The sequence below is a fragment of the Sceloporus occidentalis genome, unplaced genomic scaffold (genome assembly GCF_023333645.1).
Source record: "Sceloporus occidentalis isolate IW3139 unplaced genomic scaffold, rSceOcc1.0.p SCAF_5, whole genome shotgun sequence".
Lineage (NCBI taxonomy): Eukaryota > Metazoa > Chordata > Lepidosauria > Squamata > Phrynosomatidae > Sceloporus > Sceloporus occidentalis.
Window position 1 is genome coordinate 101,274,272 of NW_028316985.1, and position 16,684 is coordinate 101,290,955.

Genomic DNA, 16,684 nt, shown 5'->3' on the forward strand with positions numbered 1-16,684 from the left:
AAGCATTTGGAACTGTTTTTTTGGTTCAAATTCATCACTACTGTATAATTTTTACATTACATGGCAGCAATCCCAGGTTTATCAACAGTGTATATATACAGTACTTGACAGAGAGCCATCCAACATATTTGTCACATTCCTCCTTAATATTTTAAGAGAAACACTTCCAAAGCATAAGGTGTGAAGAGTCCTTGCATTAGTGACAAACATAAATCAGTCTGGAAAGTTATTATGGGATCAATGATCTATCTATATACACAATTCCATCTGATAGTTTCTTAACCTTCAACATATTTGTTCTTTTAATGACTGTTCTTTAAAGTATGTTATTTAATTTACTAAATTCTCCAGTTCATTCACTCATTGCTGATCCAGGATACATGTAACACTGACTCGCCCTGCTTCCTATTTCTTATTTGAAAGAGCTACTGCTACGATTAAGGCAATCACTAGGACACCCCCACCAACTGAAACCAGAATGGTGATTACTATCATTCCTCCAGCTCGCCCCCCAAACATCACGTCAGCGGATTCATGATTTGTCACTGAAATGCAAACAAAAATCACTATAAGAATAAAAGCAAGAAATGGCAGGTTTGCAAATGAACAAAACATATTTTATAGTCCTGATGAGGTGATAAAACCATGCTGTGTAATAACCAAACAAGATAGCTTCAGCTGAGATCCTGTTCAAGGCAGGCAGAGTGTATAGCTCTAGAGGCATATTTATGCAACTGTTCTGGGTGATATTCTGGTGGGCACAATGGGCTATTCTGGTGGATGTTCCAAGCTGTCAGGGGTACAACTATGACCATGCCGCAGGCAGGCTTTTGGGCTTTCCAGTTAAATTGTGAGTGGATGCAGGACTGCTTACAAGTGCATACCTCTTTATGCCAGTATGTGTAAACATACATACACACACGCACAAGCATTGGCACAACCTGGAGTTATATCAACATATATAATGCTAATGCCTCATAATGCAGCACTTACTGACACACACATTCACAAACATGAACCAAGAATCATAGAATCATAGAATAATAGAGTTGGAAGAGACCACAAGGGCCATCTAGTCCAGCCCCTTGCCATGCAAGAAATCTCCATCAAACCATACCTGACAGATGGCCATCCAGCCTCTGTATTAAGTATTAATACAGCCAAGTATTAAGTATTTAAAATTAAGGAAAAGTAAACTAATGTTCATAAAAAATAGACCCAGCTTTTATGCCACTTAAAGGAATTTCTACTAACTGTTCCATGGTTAGAGTTGGGAAGTAACATTTCCAAGTGCAGGAAGGAATCATTTTTCTAACTCCTAAGAGCCATTGCCAGTCACTGTAGACAGTACCGTATCAGCTGAATGAACAGGACCCTATCTTACTAGGTATGTTACTAGGTACTAGGTGTCAGGTATGACAGGGTTTATAATAAGGTAAATAACCTGTCTCGAATAGCAATGAGTGTATACCTTACATAACAAGATCAGGAATAATATCCTAAAATAAAAGATCAGACACAGTGGTAGGAAGAAATCAAGGTCAGTGTGTATGTTAGGGTTGTCAGATCAGGCAGGATTATCCTAATCCCTGAGATTTTAGGTCAAAATCTGAGACCTTGGGTGTTCCTTTGTGATGTCACAGAAGGCAGACCTAGGTGATGTTAGAAGGGACAGCCTCCTGTGACATCAATGAACATGGTATATTAATCTTTATTTCATAAAATCAAGCAATTATCTTTTATCTGATTAATATTATTTTTGTGTTACGATTTCTTAATATCAATATTTATTGATTAGCCCATGGGCCGTCTCAGAGTACCACAAAACTAAGTAGAACTCTATATAAAACTCTATACAAAAGTTATATAGAATTTGAAAATAAAATGAAATATATAGAAATAGAAATACAATACACTAGACGATACAACTAGTACAACCAGTACAACAAAATTTATAAAACACTCTGTAAAATTCTATGTTATGATTTCTTAATCTAGTATGAAACTCACCATTTCTAGTCTGTATTGCTGTTGACCAATCTGTATGAGCTCTTATTGTAGCCTTGTCATCCAGAAAAAAGAAATTCACCCTTGAGATAGGATGGAAAGGTGAGGGGGGAAATTATATACACTTTAAAAGCAAGTATGAAAATAGTACTATACACAGCTCTGCTATAATCTTTAGGGTATGCTTTAACATGTTGGTCACTCACAACGCTCACCCCTGTTTCTTCAGTTCCTAAAATAGGCTTCAGTTAAACATGTTTGAAATCCAAAATTCTGACCCAAAAGCTGTACAAAACTTCAGTGCTCCTTTGGAGGGACAGTTGCCTTTTTAAATGCCTGGAAAACTCTCTGGAGCTTTTGTAACCTTTTGTAATGATGGCTCAGTTACTTTTGCCTCCCTGTCTGCATAGTCACACACCTCTCCTTCAAGGAGCAACAGAAACAGTTTGTGAAAATGATGTTTTTGGATTAAAACTCTCAGAATCTAAAAGAGTAACTTTGTCCAAAATCAACAATAGGTAGTCCTTTTAACAACTCTATTCTCCAAAGACTGCCACCTATTTCCATTATGGGCAAAATAGATGCAGAACAGCATGGAGGAAACATTGCCTTGGCAAAGGGATTTATTATGGGCCCTAAGGCCTTGGCACACATCTCAACTGGATTCTGTACTTACCTGTAATATGTGGATGGCTTTAGGGCTTGGTTGCAGAAGGGGCCTTTAGTTTGACGGCAAAATTCTGCTCCCACCTGGTAGCCTAAAACTGTGATCATCTCATATTGGCTGTCATCCATATCCACTACCAGAAGATCCCTGCTTACTCTACAGGAGACACTCTTAAATTCATCAGCAAAATATGTATTGGCCTGAGGTGTTTTGCGGATATTTGCAATGTCTTCTGTATCTGTCACACCTTCATAAATAAATAAATAAATAAATAAGTGTTGTTGTTTTTTAAAAGAAAACAAAAGGCAGTATTAGTCTTCAAGTACAGCTCTGGTTTATCTATCAGAAGAGAGGTGCTAGATTTTTTTTAATATGCTGTCAAGAATAATGTTTATGGCCACAGAAAGCTAACACGTCTTGAAGAAGGGCTTTTAGTTTAGTCTCCATCATGACATTTCAGCCTGTCTATCTCTCTTATATTTGGGATGGTTTTGTTTTGTTTTGTTAAGAAAAACAGCCACACCACCATGGATTATTCCATGGTGAATCTGGGAACGTCTTTCCTCTCAAGGCTAAGGTGGAACAAGCTATGATAATACCATGTGCTATCTGTACACATTTGTATTGACTCTTATACAAAAACTCAAATAGGCTAGAAGTGCAATGATATGGAAATCCAAACTTCCTGATCCACAAAGCAGTGCCAGATAAAGTCATTTCAAGAACCTTTATTTAAAAAGGAAAGAAAAGAACCATCAAGGCAGCAAACAGAGATAGGTACTAGATTGCTCAGAATGCTAACTACTATACAAAGTAGAATTTCCGTTAAAGAGGGTTCCTGCTGGCTGGTTCTAGTCTGTACTGTGAAATTTTCATTTTAACCAAATGAAACTATGTACATGTAAATACATTTAGGCTGCGCATATGATATTCTAACGCAAATTATGATTTTAATTTTGCTTGCTGTTTATGTCACAACTATTGCAGTTACATTCAGTAATATACGAGAATTAGAATTTATGAGTAACATTGGTATAAAAACATTACTTAGGACTCTGTATGGTGTGATATGGGAGGAGGACACTGGGTGATGCCAATCCTAGTGATGCCACTGCCCTTAGTGATACCACTGTTCAGTCTCTTAATTCTCTACTAGGAGGGAACCTCTGCAAAATTATCAAAATGCTCTTATTCTGTTAGCCATTTTAGAGCAAAAGGAAACATTCCTGGAAGGCCTGAAGAAACAATGAGGTGGAGATTGAGTGAAGCAAAAATGGTAAATAGTGATTTTATCTTGAGTCCTTGACCAACAAGTTTTGCTTGTCTACAAAATCCTGTTGCCAGACTGATGGATGGAAGATAAGGAAAGCATTTCCAGTCCAAGTCCCATATGCTGGTGACTTTGCTATTTTCTCATCATGATCTTCTTTTTTACACTGGATAGCAGTTTTAAAATCCTGGTTTTTACTTGAGATATAAAAATTATTTAAGATGAACACCTAAACAAATATATCAATAGATTTATTCCTTGTCTTTCAGGCATTCAGTACTAAAATGCCCATCTTGACAGCTTTGTGTAAATCAAGAAGAAAGAGGATTTAAAAGTTTCCCTAGCCTTAAATATAGGCAATTGTGTTTACCCTTTAGAAAGTAAAAAAGATAAAGGTATTCACCATTGACAAGGTTGTCAAGTCACATCCGACCGTAGGGGTTGGTGCTCATATCTGTTACTAAGCTGAAGAGCCAGTGTTGTCAGAGACTACTCTGTGATCATGTGGCCAGTATGATTGCATAGAACACTGTTTATCTTCCCACCAAAGTGGTATCTATTTATCTCCTTGCATTTGCATGGTTTTGAATTGCTACGGTGGCAGAAACTGGGACTAGTGATGGAAGCTCAAACTGCTTTGAACTGCCAACCTGCTGATATTGCAATCGACAGAGTCAGCGTCTTAAACACTTGAGCCACCATGTCCCCTTACCTATTAAAACAGGGTGGAAATTAAGAGAAATCGTAACAGTTACAGCTGTCTATGTATTACTAAAATGATGAGTATCATGGATAACTGGAAGGCATATGTATTGGTGTTAGAAATGCTACCAATGAATACAGTACTTATAAGGGAGGTGTTGGTAAATTCCACACATATTTAAGTTACTATTGAATTCTGGCCAGAGTTGAATTTTGGGGAAAAAATGTTAAAGTATTTGGAATGAAGAAACTCTGGAGAGACTTTCACATAATTTAGGTTTAACACAATAAAGTGAAACAATTTTGATTAGCCTTAAAAGATTTCTTGGAATCTTTTATCACGTTGTTGTTGTTGTTGTTGTTGTTGTTGTGTGCTTTCAAGTTGTTTCCATCTTAGGGAGACCCTAACACAGAATTTTCTTGGCAAGATTTGTTCGAAGAGTTTTTTGCCTTTTCACTGAGAGAGTGTGACTTGCTCAAGGTCACCCTATAGGTTTCCATGGCCTAGTTGGGATTCGAATCCTTTTATAGCCCACCAAGTTACATATGTACATATATATGCATGCCCCATACCTGGTAAAGTAGTTGAGTCAGGAACCTGGGCCACTGCTATTCTGACTTTGACTGGAGAAAACTTTTTGAAGGAAACACACTTTGGAACGTTAACAATAAAGTAGGTACTCATGTAGCTTGTCAAAAGCATGCTGTTGTTAGGAAAGAAATCCAGGTCTGAAAAAAGAATTAAAGAGGAACGTCAGGGTATATATTTGGGCTTAGCAATCATATGATGTCTCATATTTCCTAAAAAGCCTAGCAAAGTAATGAAGGTTGTTTAGCAAAGTGCAGCTTTTGAAATCTCTTCTTTAATAATAACCTCAGGTTTGAAACTGACACATCACTGAGGCCAATGCAAAGAACATCGAAAAGACTGTCCACTGGAGTTTCCCTATATCTCCATAGCAGGAGAAGAATTATTGTGAATTTCCCATTGTATCACGCTTGAAAATCCAAGTTTACAGTGTTCAGACTGATTACCTCTGTTGCATGAAATCTTGCTGGGTCCTGCCATACAGTGTCACATATGTCAAATTTTACCTCGCATGTCTAACTGTGCTACACAATCCCAGTGAGACGACAAAGGCGAATATATATTTGCTATTTTATGATCAAGGGGTGGCTTTCATGTGTGAATTAACCACTACAATGAACCATTTGAAATTTTATAAGGTATCTGAAACGCTCATTTTCTTCCTGGTAAAAGGCAGAAAAGCAGAACCAGTTCACATGTTCAGCTGCTAGCCTAAAAATGATGAGAGACTGACCAATATACACACATGTGACAAAACAGTTCTAAATACTCAAGGAAGCTGGATTCCTTCAGTAAAGTTGCACTGGGCCAATATGCTTTCACACTTCCTACTGTCAGCTGGTCTTTTCCTCAATGTTTTACCTGCCAAGGAATATCAACAGTTTACAGAGGATTCAAGGGCTGTGTATCACATTGGTTGGAAGATTTGGGCAATTACATACCCCCCAAAAGTAACATTGACAAGTTCTATTCTGTTCTATATGGGCCAGTCAGAGTATGTTGGGCACTGCACAAGCATACCTCCTTGCTGCCTGCACAGTGAGAGCTGAGCCTAAATTCCCCCAAATCCCAGAGCCAGCAGAGACAAACATCAATGACATTAAATATCAATCTATTCTGCCAGTTTTAATGTAACTGCATTCAGACATAAATAAATACTCTATATCCTTTTTTATTAAAGAAAAAGAAAATTCAGAAAGTGGCCAGAAAGGGGCAGGAGGTGAAGAGTTCTTAAACATTCCATGGCTACCACTTTTCCTGTCCAAGTGCACTCCACCCGACACCCTTCCTTGAAAGCTTCCAGTATTCACTTTCACATACATGTTTGGAACTCTGTGGTGGCAATGGGCACAACAAACAGCTTCATTTATATACCACTTCATACTGAACTAGCAGTGTCTAAGCGGTTTACAACTGTAAGCTAATTGCCCCCAACAAGCTGAATACTCAGTTTTAGCGACCTCAGAAGGATGCAAGTCTGAGTCAAGCTTGAGCCCTTTCACTGGTATTGAACTCACAACCTTACGATTTTGAGTGAGTGGCTGCAGTACAGGCATTTAACCACTGCACCACCAGATCCCTTTAAATTTTCCCTTCTCAGGTCTGATATCTTAATTTAAGGAGCAGTCACTGGCTGCATCCACACTATGGAAAGAATCCAGTTTGATACCACCTTAACTGCCATCGTTCAGTGCGATGGAATTCTGGGAACAGTAGTTTTGTAAGAAATTTAGCCTTCTCTGCCTGAGAGCTCTGATGCAACAACAAACTACAATCCCCAAGATTCCATAGCATTAAGCCATGACAGTTAAAGTGATGTCAAAATGGATTGGTTCTGCAGTGCAGATGCAGCCACTATGTTTATCGCACACACATTTAACCTGACTGCACCCTAACGAGATGCAGCCAGGAAGCGGGATGCAGGTAGGAATTATCACATGTAATTTGCCACCAATTCTGCCAGCTGGGTACAGCCCGGCTGCATCCTGGCTGCCAGGCGTGCTTTGGAAGCCACTTTTCAAAGTCAGAAAGGTCCCGGCTTTGAAAAGCGGCCTCGAAGTGCGCCTCAGAGCCAGGATGCAGTCGGGCTGTACTTGGGCAGTGGAATCGGCAGCAAATTATGTGTGATAATTCCCGCCTGCATCCTGTGTCCCAGCTCCATTCCATTAGGGTGCAGTTGGTTTAAACATGCATGCAATAAACTCCTTGGTTACATGTGTCTGCATTAGGCCCCAAGTTGGTCTAAACGTGATTTTTGTATGAACATCGTACAGTATAAGGGATAATAACTACTTCAATTAGGTGTGAAAGGGAACATGGTGCTGATCATGAGTATATAAAGCATACATAATATCAGTCAAATATCCAACATTTTGTTTGGCATGTGAGATATAGCTATTAACCTCTAGGGCCCTTAGTGCTTTATTTAAAATAGTGTTCTAATTTTGACTTTTTAAGAAACTTCTTAATTCTGTCAACAACCAATCAATGAGAAAGAAAAAACAAACACATAAACATTAATTTCATGTTATAAAAAGAAAGCTGTGTTGAAGGATAGCCAGTCTTTCCAAGTGTTCTGCTTTTTCTTTGCCTTGTGTCTTTGTCTGTACTCAACTCTTGCCATTTAAACTGCTTACAAAAGTTGGCTCACTTGTTCTATTCCAGAAGGCAATTTTCTTAACCATATTGTATATAGTTTTGGTAAAATACATTGCCTTTGGAAAGAAATATTTCACATCTGGACGGTCAACAGTATTCAGAAACTGGGATGCAGGGTATTTGTAGATGAGAAATTCCAATCAAAGGGTTAACCATTGCCTGTTTCCCAAATCTTTCTCTCCAGTGTTCCCACAAGTATCCTCTCCTCCAGTCCGGATTACATGACCAGCAGCCAGCAAGGAAGAGGTGGTAGGAGAACAAATGGTTAAGTACTGTGAAAGACTACATGAAGCTTTTAAACAGTGATTTTACTGGGAAGGAATCAGCTCATTACACAATGCTGCTTCCAGTCCACAGTTACCCTATTCCTGACCCATTCCTTTTCATTCATGAAGGAAATCTATGAATGACCTGGCAATCACACAAGTCCCCAGGTGCGAAATGTCGCCCCTGGACCAGTTGTGCGATTGTCCATCACATGATGTCAGTGTCCTCTCTTCCCCCTCGCTATTCCAAAGCACCCTGATTACCATTCTTTATTTTTTCCTATTTATTTCCTCTCTTTTTTAAACCTTTAAATACCTAAATTGTGACGGCAAAGCTCCTGAACAGTATGGAAAAAAGGGAGGGGAACTGGGGAAAATCTTAAAGGCATTCTAGGTAGGACATAAGGAAAAATTAAGGGACAGGTCAGGAAGAGAACACAATGGGGGCAACATCCCAGTCACACAATTGAAAGAGTTATGGTGATGCCTGCCTGGAAAGCGACATGTTCCCATTTTATTATTACTTGTGTACCTACTGCAAGAACAGGGCCTGTGTAGAAGAGTCCTTAGAGAACATGCTAGTCAGGCAGCTAGCTATCTTCATAAAATTAAATCAATACTACCTAGTATCTAAATTATATAATGACAGTATCCTCACATTAAGCAATTTGCTAACCATCTCTTCTATTCTTCAACCACCCAGGTGCCCTCACTTTGAATTCTGGAAACAACACGCAGCCTTGAGGATCCAGTTATGGATGAAGAAGTGGGTACAGTCAGTTTATGGATCTAGTTCATCACACTGATTGGTATATTAATAATTTATCCTCTTGTTCATTTTTCCAAAAAGTATACTCCATCTGATTTATACAATTGCATAGTGCTCACAGTATTGCCAAAATTATAAAATCAAGGGAACAAATTAAACCAACAATTAAAATGGCCTGAAATGCATAGGCTGCCCTTCTGTGGGAGATGTCACAATAACCCACAGGAAATTCTGCTGAAATGGATAGTTCTTTAAGAGTTAAAGATGGATAGAAATGAGCACGTGTAGCATTTTCCCAGAAAGAAAGTTCTAAAGCATGGAGGTCTTCAATTTATAGGGCAATGTGACATTAATCAATAGTTTGCAGAAGTATAGGAACCAGGAGACAAAAAGGAGACAATCATACTCTCGATGTAGACAAAAAGAATCCAACCCAAACCAAATTTTGAATGTCTCCTTATGACAAAAAGAGTCCAGAACCTGAAAATCTATCCTTTTCCCCATAACTAAGCATAACTCTAGTTTTTTTGTGGGGTTTTCAGGCTATGTGGCCATGTTTTGGAAGAGTTTATTCCTGATGTTTTGCCAGTATCTGTGGCTGGCATCTTCAGAGAAAGCGTAACTCTATTCAGTGATGTTTTTCAGTGCCAGCAAACAAGTTATAAAACTCTAAGAACTGTCTAGTAGGCCTGATAATATGTTTCCCCTCACCTTAGGCAGGCATATATAATGCCTCTCTTTTTCAGACAAGAGTGCTTTGACATGTTTCTCTTCCAATTCTTCAGAAACAGTTTTGCCAAAAAAAAAAACAGGGGAAGAATCACTGAATGATTGTTGTTGGCATTCCAGCAGCTAAGATGTAGTTCTCACAATCATGACAGGTAAAATATAACTTATTTTCCCAAGCAATGCTGTCTGAAACATATCAACTGTGATCTATTTATATATCTGAATACATTTTACAAAAAATATGCTTTTTCCATTCTTGCATTAACATACAGATTTTCTTTCTAGCTTGTTATTCATATCATGAGGCTCTCTGACCATTTGTTATTGTTCAGTCATCATTCATTCTAGCTTTCAAAGCTCCATTTGTTTCTTAGACATAGGCAATGAAATTTTCTGGAATTATTTGTTATATTTGTTATTCTACAGGCAAATGGCTAGGGAGTCAGCAGGAGTCCCCCAGTACTACCTTCTGGGTTTGCCACTCCAGGAAGGAATGAAGCCTCTGTAAAACAGTGTCCCCAAGTCCCAGCAACATCACCCTAGAAGGATAACTATGGGTGATGGTTCCAAAAGCTGCCAAGAGATATGGCAGAACCAACAAGGACACACTCCCCATGTCTAGCAACTGGTGCAGGTCATCCACCTAGGCAACCAAAGCTTTCTCTGTCCCATGAACAGACCTAAAACTGGATTGAAATGGTTTATCCAGCATGGTCACTTCGTGATGTTTTGGACTAAAACTCCCATCTGCCCCATTGAGTAAGGCCAATGATTTGCACGATGGCATTGTAGTACAAAGATTTGGAGGGGAGCAGGTTGTAAAAGACTAGTATAGACAGTAATTTTTGATCTAGAAATAGTATTTTTGTCCAATAAACCCTCTCCACAGATAACATAACTCATAAGTAACAATCATGTCTGAGATGAAATTGAATGTTAGTTTCTGTCTCTAAGATTCTATAAGGTTTATGTTCTTGGTTCTTTGGATTAGATTGCTACACACCAGTCACTAAAGCCCAAGTGCATTAGTGTGTATAGTTTCAAACAACTGCCAGCACATTCCAGCCAAAGTAAGAAAAAGTGATACTTACTGAATTTTTCAAGGTTTTCCAATGGAACAGACCATCCTAATCCTAAACTGCCAACCAAACACAAGAACAAACTCGGCTTCATGATGTGAAAGTGCCAACGGCTCAGTGGATATCCTGCCTTCTGTGTATAGTGACCAGGTCTACTTAATTTGCGAACTGAAAGGACAGTTACATGGGCCACATGTTTTCTTCTTTTGGGGGGAGGGGGAGAAGGGAGGGCCTTATTGCTGCAAACAAGAAATGGGGCTCTGAAACAAGGAAAACAAGATAATCCAGCCGTGCATACCCAGTGCAGGGTTGCAAGGTGTGTTGAACTACAATGCAACAAAACAGGCCTTAAGGTATAAGGAATAGTTATGCTAACCTCTCAATGGGCTGACAGGAATGTAAATAAAAATGTTTTATAGGACCTGGGATGAAACATTTTTTAAAATATTCCTTACAGTATTCATTCTTTCAGAAAAATATTCCAGTCAACCTATATTGTAATAATAATAATAGAGTGATGCATGTCTACTCAGAAATAAATTCTCATTTAATATTCAGCCTTGCCTGCAAAACATAGTAGGTAGTTTATGTAGTTAGAATTAGCTGTATTTTTGCAATTTGGAATTCAGTGACATCTGTTGTGAAACATCCACAACTTATATTCTTATATTGCAGCTGAAAACATACTTCGTGTTACAGGAGTTTAGAACATTCGTAACTATGGCCCGAGACAAACAGGCCAAAAGGGGTGTGGTGGTGGCGATACTAGGGTTCCGGACTGTGCAGCAACCGTACGATGTTTGGCAGCTGCAAGTTAAAATGAGGCCTGCAGACCGCCGTTTTTGGACGGTCTGTATTGCGCCTATTTTGCTAGGACAATACATCAGCCATCTGAATTAGCCACTATGCATGCCCATGGCCTGGAAAAGGCGTGTCCTTGGGGCTTCATACCCCAGGACACCTCGACAGCCGCAGCCAGAAGAGAAAGAGCTGGTATTAGGGTTAGGGAGCGCACATCGTGTACACACTCCCTAACCCTAGTACGTGCCGGTGGTGGCATAATGGTGGCGTCCTGTGTACACGGGCACCCCCATTATGATGTCATGGCCATGCCACATCCAAACGGCATGGCGCGGGCATGACATATTTTTGCCGCCCCAGGCAGCTTATGATGGCCTAACTGCGGTGTGAGAAGGAGCTCCGAAATGGAGCTCCTTCTGGCTCGTGCCTTGTTCCCACAGCCACAAAATGGCTGTGGGAACAGCACCAGAGAGAAAAGAGTCAAGAGGCTGTCAGGGTGTCCTGGGGCATGAAGCCTTTTGCCACTTCTCCGTGGCCTGGAAAAGCACCGGGTTGGAGCCGCAGGGGCTGCCGGTGAGGCTGCCCTGCCTCCAACTCAGCAAAAAAAAGGGGCAGCTATGGACCTCCCCTTTTCTGCCATCTGTACCCTGCCATAAGTGGCTTGGGGCAGCATGAACATGTCACGCACCCGCCGCGCCATTTGGACATGACGCGGCTGTGATGTCATAATAGCGGTGCCCATGTACACAGGGCGCCATCATTATGCCGCCGCCGGCACATACTAGAGTTAGGGAGTGTGTACATGGTGCGTGCTCCCTAAGCCTAATACCTGCTGGTACAACGCTTTTTGGGCGGTCTGTACCGCACCTTACAGTACTTTTAAAAGGCAATTTGTATTGTACTCCCTGCAAAACTCACAAAAGCAAGAGGTTTAATTAATAATGTCCATTTAAAAGAAGGAAAGAAAAATGCCTTTTAAAAAATCCTCTTCAAACACTCCATAAATCATTTTTAGCCCTTAAAAGTAATGTGAAAACATAAAATTGAGCCAGCATGGTGTTGTGGTTTAAGTGTTGGACAATGATACTTGAGACCAGGGTTTAAATCCCTGCTTGGTAACAGAAGCCCTCTTGGGCTTGGTGATCTTGGACAAGTCACTCTCTCTCAGAAGGCAATGATCAACCTCTGAATAAATATTGCCAGGAAAACTCATTGATAGACTCATCGTAAATCAGAGTTGTCTTAAAAGCACATCGCCACAAAAACAGTAATTAAAAAAATAATTTTAAAAATGTAAACGTACTTATATGGGTGGGTGGGTGTGATCTTTATATTATTTGTACAAGGACGTAAGCCTTTATTACCCCCACCCCCAGTGCTTACTGTTAACACTGTAACCTTCCTTTCCAGGTGATGCTGATGGCACCAATTGTTCCATTTTTTAAAAAAAATGTATCCTCAGTGTACTCAGTTTTTAAACTCTTGTACATATTGTTTTACCTGCATTGTTTTAATCTACATTGTAAGCTGCTTTGAGTCCCATTCAAGAAAAAAGTAGAATATAAATAAAATACCAGGTATAGGAAATAAGACATATTGCTGATAGAAAGACCTCTGTAGATTTAAACTGGTTATGACACACACACACACACCCCCACACACACACACAAAAGAACAACATCCAAGAGTCTCTTGGCACTATAAAAATGAAACAGTTTTATTTTCCTTTTTTTCTCCCAGACTCACTACAAAATATAAAAGACAAAAAAGACTGGAATCCTTAATTCCTGACTAGGATAGAACCATTCAATTAATTGCTCAACATATAGGAGTTTATCACACTTGGACTAATTTCAGCATTAAAGATATATTAAAGCACATTTAAAGCATCCCGCAAATAAAGCGAAAATGGCGAGCAATTGCGCAAATGATTATCACATGCAATTGTGCAAATAAAGTGATATCGGAAATGCATTGTCTCTGAAGTAAAAATATGTGCCTTAATGCTTCTTTGTGACGACTTTAATGGTGGGTTTTGTGCGACGTTGTGTGAAATTATTTCGTGTAATTATGTGATTTTTACAGGATATTCATGGGATAAACTCCTGATCTCCTTCGTGTGATAAACTCCATAGCTAAATCCAGTTGATTCAATGGCACCACTTTAGTTGAGACTAGCAATAAGATTTAGGCCAATATATGCATGTCTGTGGCAGCCATAATTCATTGGGATGTCATAGTAGACATCTTAAAATTTCACAGAGTATTTTTGGTTGTCATCCAAGTTGTAGCGTCAAGTTTCAAGTGAGGGGCTCACTATAACAACACAAAACAAAAGAATGAAAGAAAGAAAGAAAGAAAGAAGAGGAGCAGACATCTCAAAATCCAACAAAGTGTTTTTGGTTGTTGTCCAGGTTGCAGTGCTGATTTCCATGCCAAAAAGTCAACATTCTAGAGAAGGAAGAAGCAAAAAAAATAACTCATAGGTAGATGTTTCAAAATCTGAACATGTCATTTTGGTTGTTGCTCAAGTTGTTGTGGCCAGATTCAGGTCAAAATTCCAAGAAGGAAACCAAAACCATGAGGTTTTGGGAAATGATTTTTAAAGGGCTGGAAACCAGAAGAAGGTTCTCTAATGAACTGATGCTAAGGTTCTTTGAAAGGAGAAAACGAGGAGGGGGCTATAGCAATGCTGCTAAGATTCTTGTAGCTCAAAAACAGGGCAGAAAAATAAAGACAGGGGACTCATTCACACTACACAATTATAGTGCTACTATTTCACTTTAACTCTTGTTATGGTATCCTGGGATTTGCAGTTTAGAGAGGGGATTATTCTCAGACCAAGAACTTTTGTGCCTCACCAAATGACAAACCCTAGGTTGATGTTGCCATGGTAGTTCTATGGTAGAATCTATGATTCTATTCTATTCTTCTAGTTAAAGTGGAATAATAGTGTCATAACTGTGTAGTATTTCTGAGATTAAAACGAAGCAGAGGAAAATAATGTCCCATGCATTTATTTTGTGTACCGGATACAATGCTAAATACAATTTAGCTAGAAAACAGGGATGTGGCACTGAGGCACTGTTGCTAATATTTGTCAGGAAAGAAAACAGGAAAGGGCCAAGGCACTGCTACTGATATTCTTGAGATTTAAAACAGGCAGGAAAACTTGAAGATTTCTGTGAGTTTTTGTTTTAGGATCCCTAAGGTAAAAGAAAGTGAAGCAGTAAGAAAACAGTGTGTGGGGGCGGGGGGATGTACCTCTTCTGAAACATTAGGTATGGATCTGAGCAAAAGCAGATACACTCCAGCTAGTGCCAAACAAAAAGGTGTTAATATTTAAGACATCTTCAGCTCCGTGTTACTCTTGCTTTAAGAATGATATTTTCTCCTTTCACACAGGTACCTCATGGGAAAGTCAGATGGAAATGGTAGTGTGTGGTGAGCAGATGGCTGTAAGAATATTTAATCGGTTGAAATCATTGAACTGCGGTTTGGAAAATATGAAGTTTTGAAAGGTTGGGCACAAATTCTATGGGATAGCGTAGTGTAGCCTTTGATTCTGAGAGGACTGACATTTGGTGTTGAAGGAAAACAGCTTCCTTCCAGAAAGTCTTGTAAAACTAGTTTCTGTGTGACTGAAAACAGGTTTTCCCTGAGTTGGGATAGTTGAGTATTTGGTGATGGGTGTCTTTTTTATCTTGTTTTTCTATATGTGATGTTCTGGCACTCTTTAGGGCAGTATCTGAAGGGATGTCATTTAGAAGATGGAGTGAGCTTGTTTTCTGCTGCTCCGGAAACTAGAACAAGAAGCAGTGGGTTCAAATGACAAGAAAAGGGATTCCACCTAAACATTAGGAAGAACATATTTACTGTAACAGCTGTTCAGCTGTAGAACAGACTGCCTTGTGGGGTGGGAACTTTCCTTGTTGGACATCTTTAAAGAGAGGTTGGATGGACATCTTCCAGGAGTGCTTTAGCTTGTACTCCTGCATGGCAGGCAGATGGACTAGGAGACCCTTGTGGACCCTTTCACTGCTGAGATTCTATGACAATGGAGAACAATTTACACAAATCTGAAAGAGATACTTTTCCTGTACTAAAAACTCACACACACACACACACACACTGCAAAAAGCAAGTAGGGAAAAGTGTTGAGTGTAGTCCTCCAGTTTAAAGAGTTATTATCTGTATTCATAGTCAGTACCATCACTCCTGAAAACAAAATGCATCAACAAAAAGGGGGATAAAAGAGTAATTTAAAAAGTGTATAAACGACTCCTGAAACTAGAGACAGAACAGGAGCATTGTAGCCAAGGGTCCGTTTAGGAGAATTTTATTATTATTGTTATTAGCTCAAATATTGCAAGAGGAGGGCCTGCTACGACGGCCCTTACAGAATCGTCTCCCGTTGTGTATACAGAGTAGACCAGGGGATTCCAATAAATGGAGCTGAGACAGACTTCTAGAATTAATAACCAATTTATTTATAAGGGGAAAAACACATACGATTCACTAGCATACACACACACATATAAGGCTCAGGAAAAGCAGAGGTTAGCATGGAATAGGATTTTAGGCATCACTGGGGTGATACGTACCAGAATGTAGACTCCCTCCAGGAATCCAAATGGAATATGATGCTGATGGCATGAGGCTCAGCCATGGAATGACTGGCCAGGAGTCAAGAGTCAGGAGCCAGGTCAGGGTTCAAGGGGACAGAGCTTCCCCCTGAAGTCCAGACTGGCCCCGTGAACAAGCAAATCTGATGATATTTATAGGCAAAATCTTGCTTCTGGCAAAGGTGCTTGATGGTGAGAACAAAGGTGTTTAATTACTTTCTATTCACCTGGATGTCCCTGTCTGATTGTCTTAGTGGTCTTAAGCTGCTCGGACAACAGACCCTGGGAGGGGGCAAGAGCCTCAGGCAAGGCAAACATTTGCTCTTCCTGGTCATATGATAATCCTCTTATGCGACTCCCTAGATATGATGATGTGGGTGCCCCTCAGGGGTGTGTGTACATGTCCTCATGCCTTGCTGGCAATGGTGGACAGGCTGTTAGAGTTCATCTAGGGGTCATTAAGGGCTATCATTTATACCAGAATTTATATGGAGCAGCATGGGTAACAGCCTGTAAAATAGT

At 39.7% G+C, this 16,684-nt stretch overlaps 1 protein-coding gene across 1 annotated transcript; it reads right to left on the reverse strand.

Moving 5' to 3' along the window:
- Window positions 1-405: 405 nt before the first annotated feature.
- Window positions 406-10,859, reverse strand: LOC149312588 (uncharacterized). The gene is made up of 5 exons (XM_089526919.1): window positions 10,749-10,859; window positions 5,220-5,375; window positions 2,684-2,921; window positions 2,011-2,090; window positions 406-545 (listed from the first exon to the last, which is right to left on the reverse strand). The coding sequence occupies exons 1-5, from the start codon at window positions 10,828-10,830 to the stop codon at window positions 406-408; spliced, it is 696 nt and encodes a 231-aa protein (XP_089383045.1). The 5' UTR covers window positions 10,831-10,859.
- Between the last annotated feature and the right edge of the window lie 5,825 nt (window positions 10,860-16,684).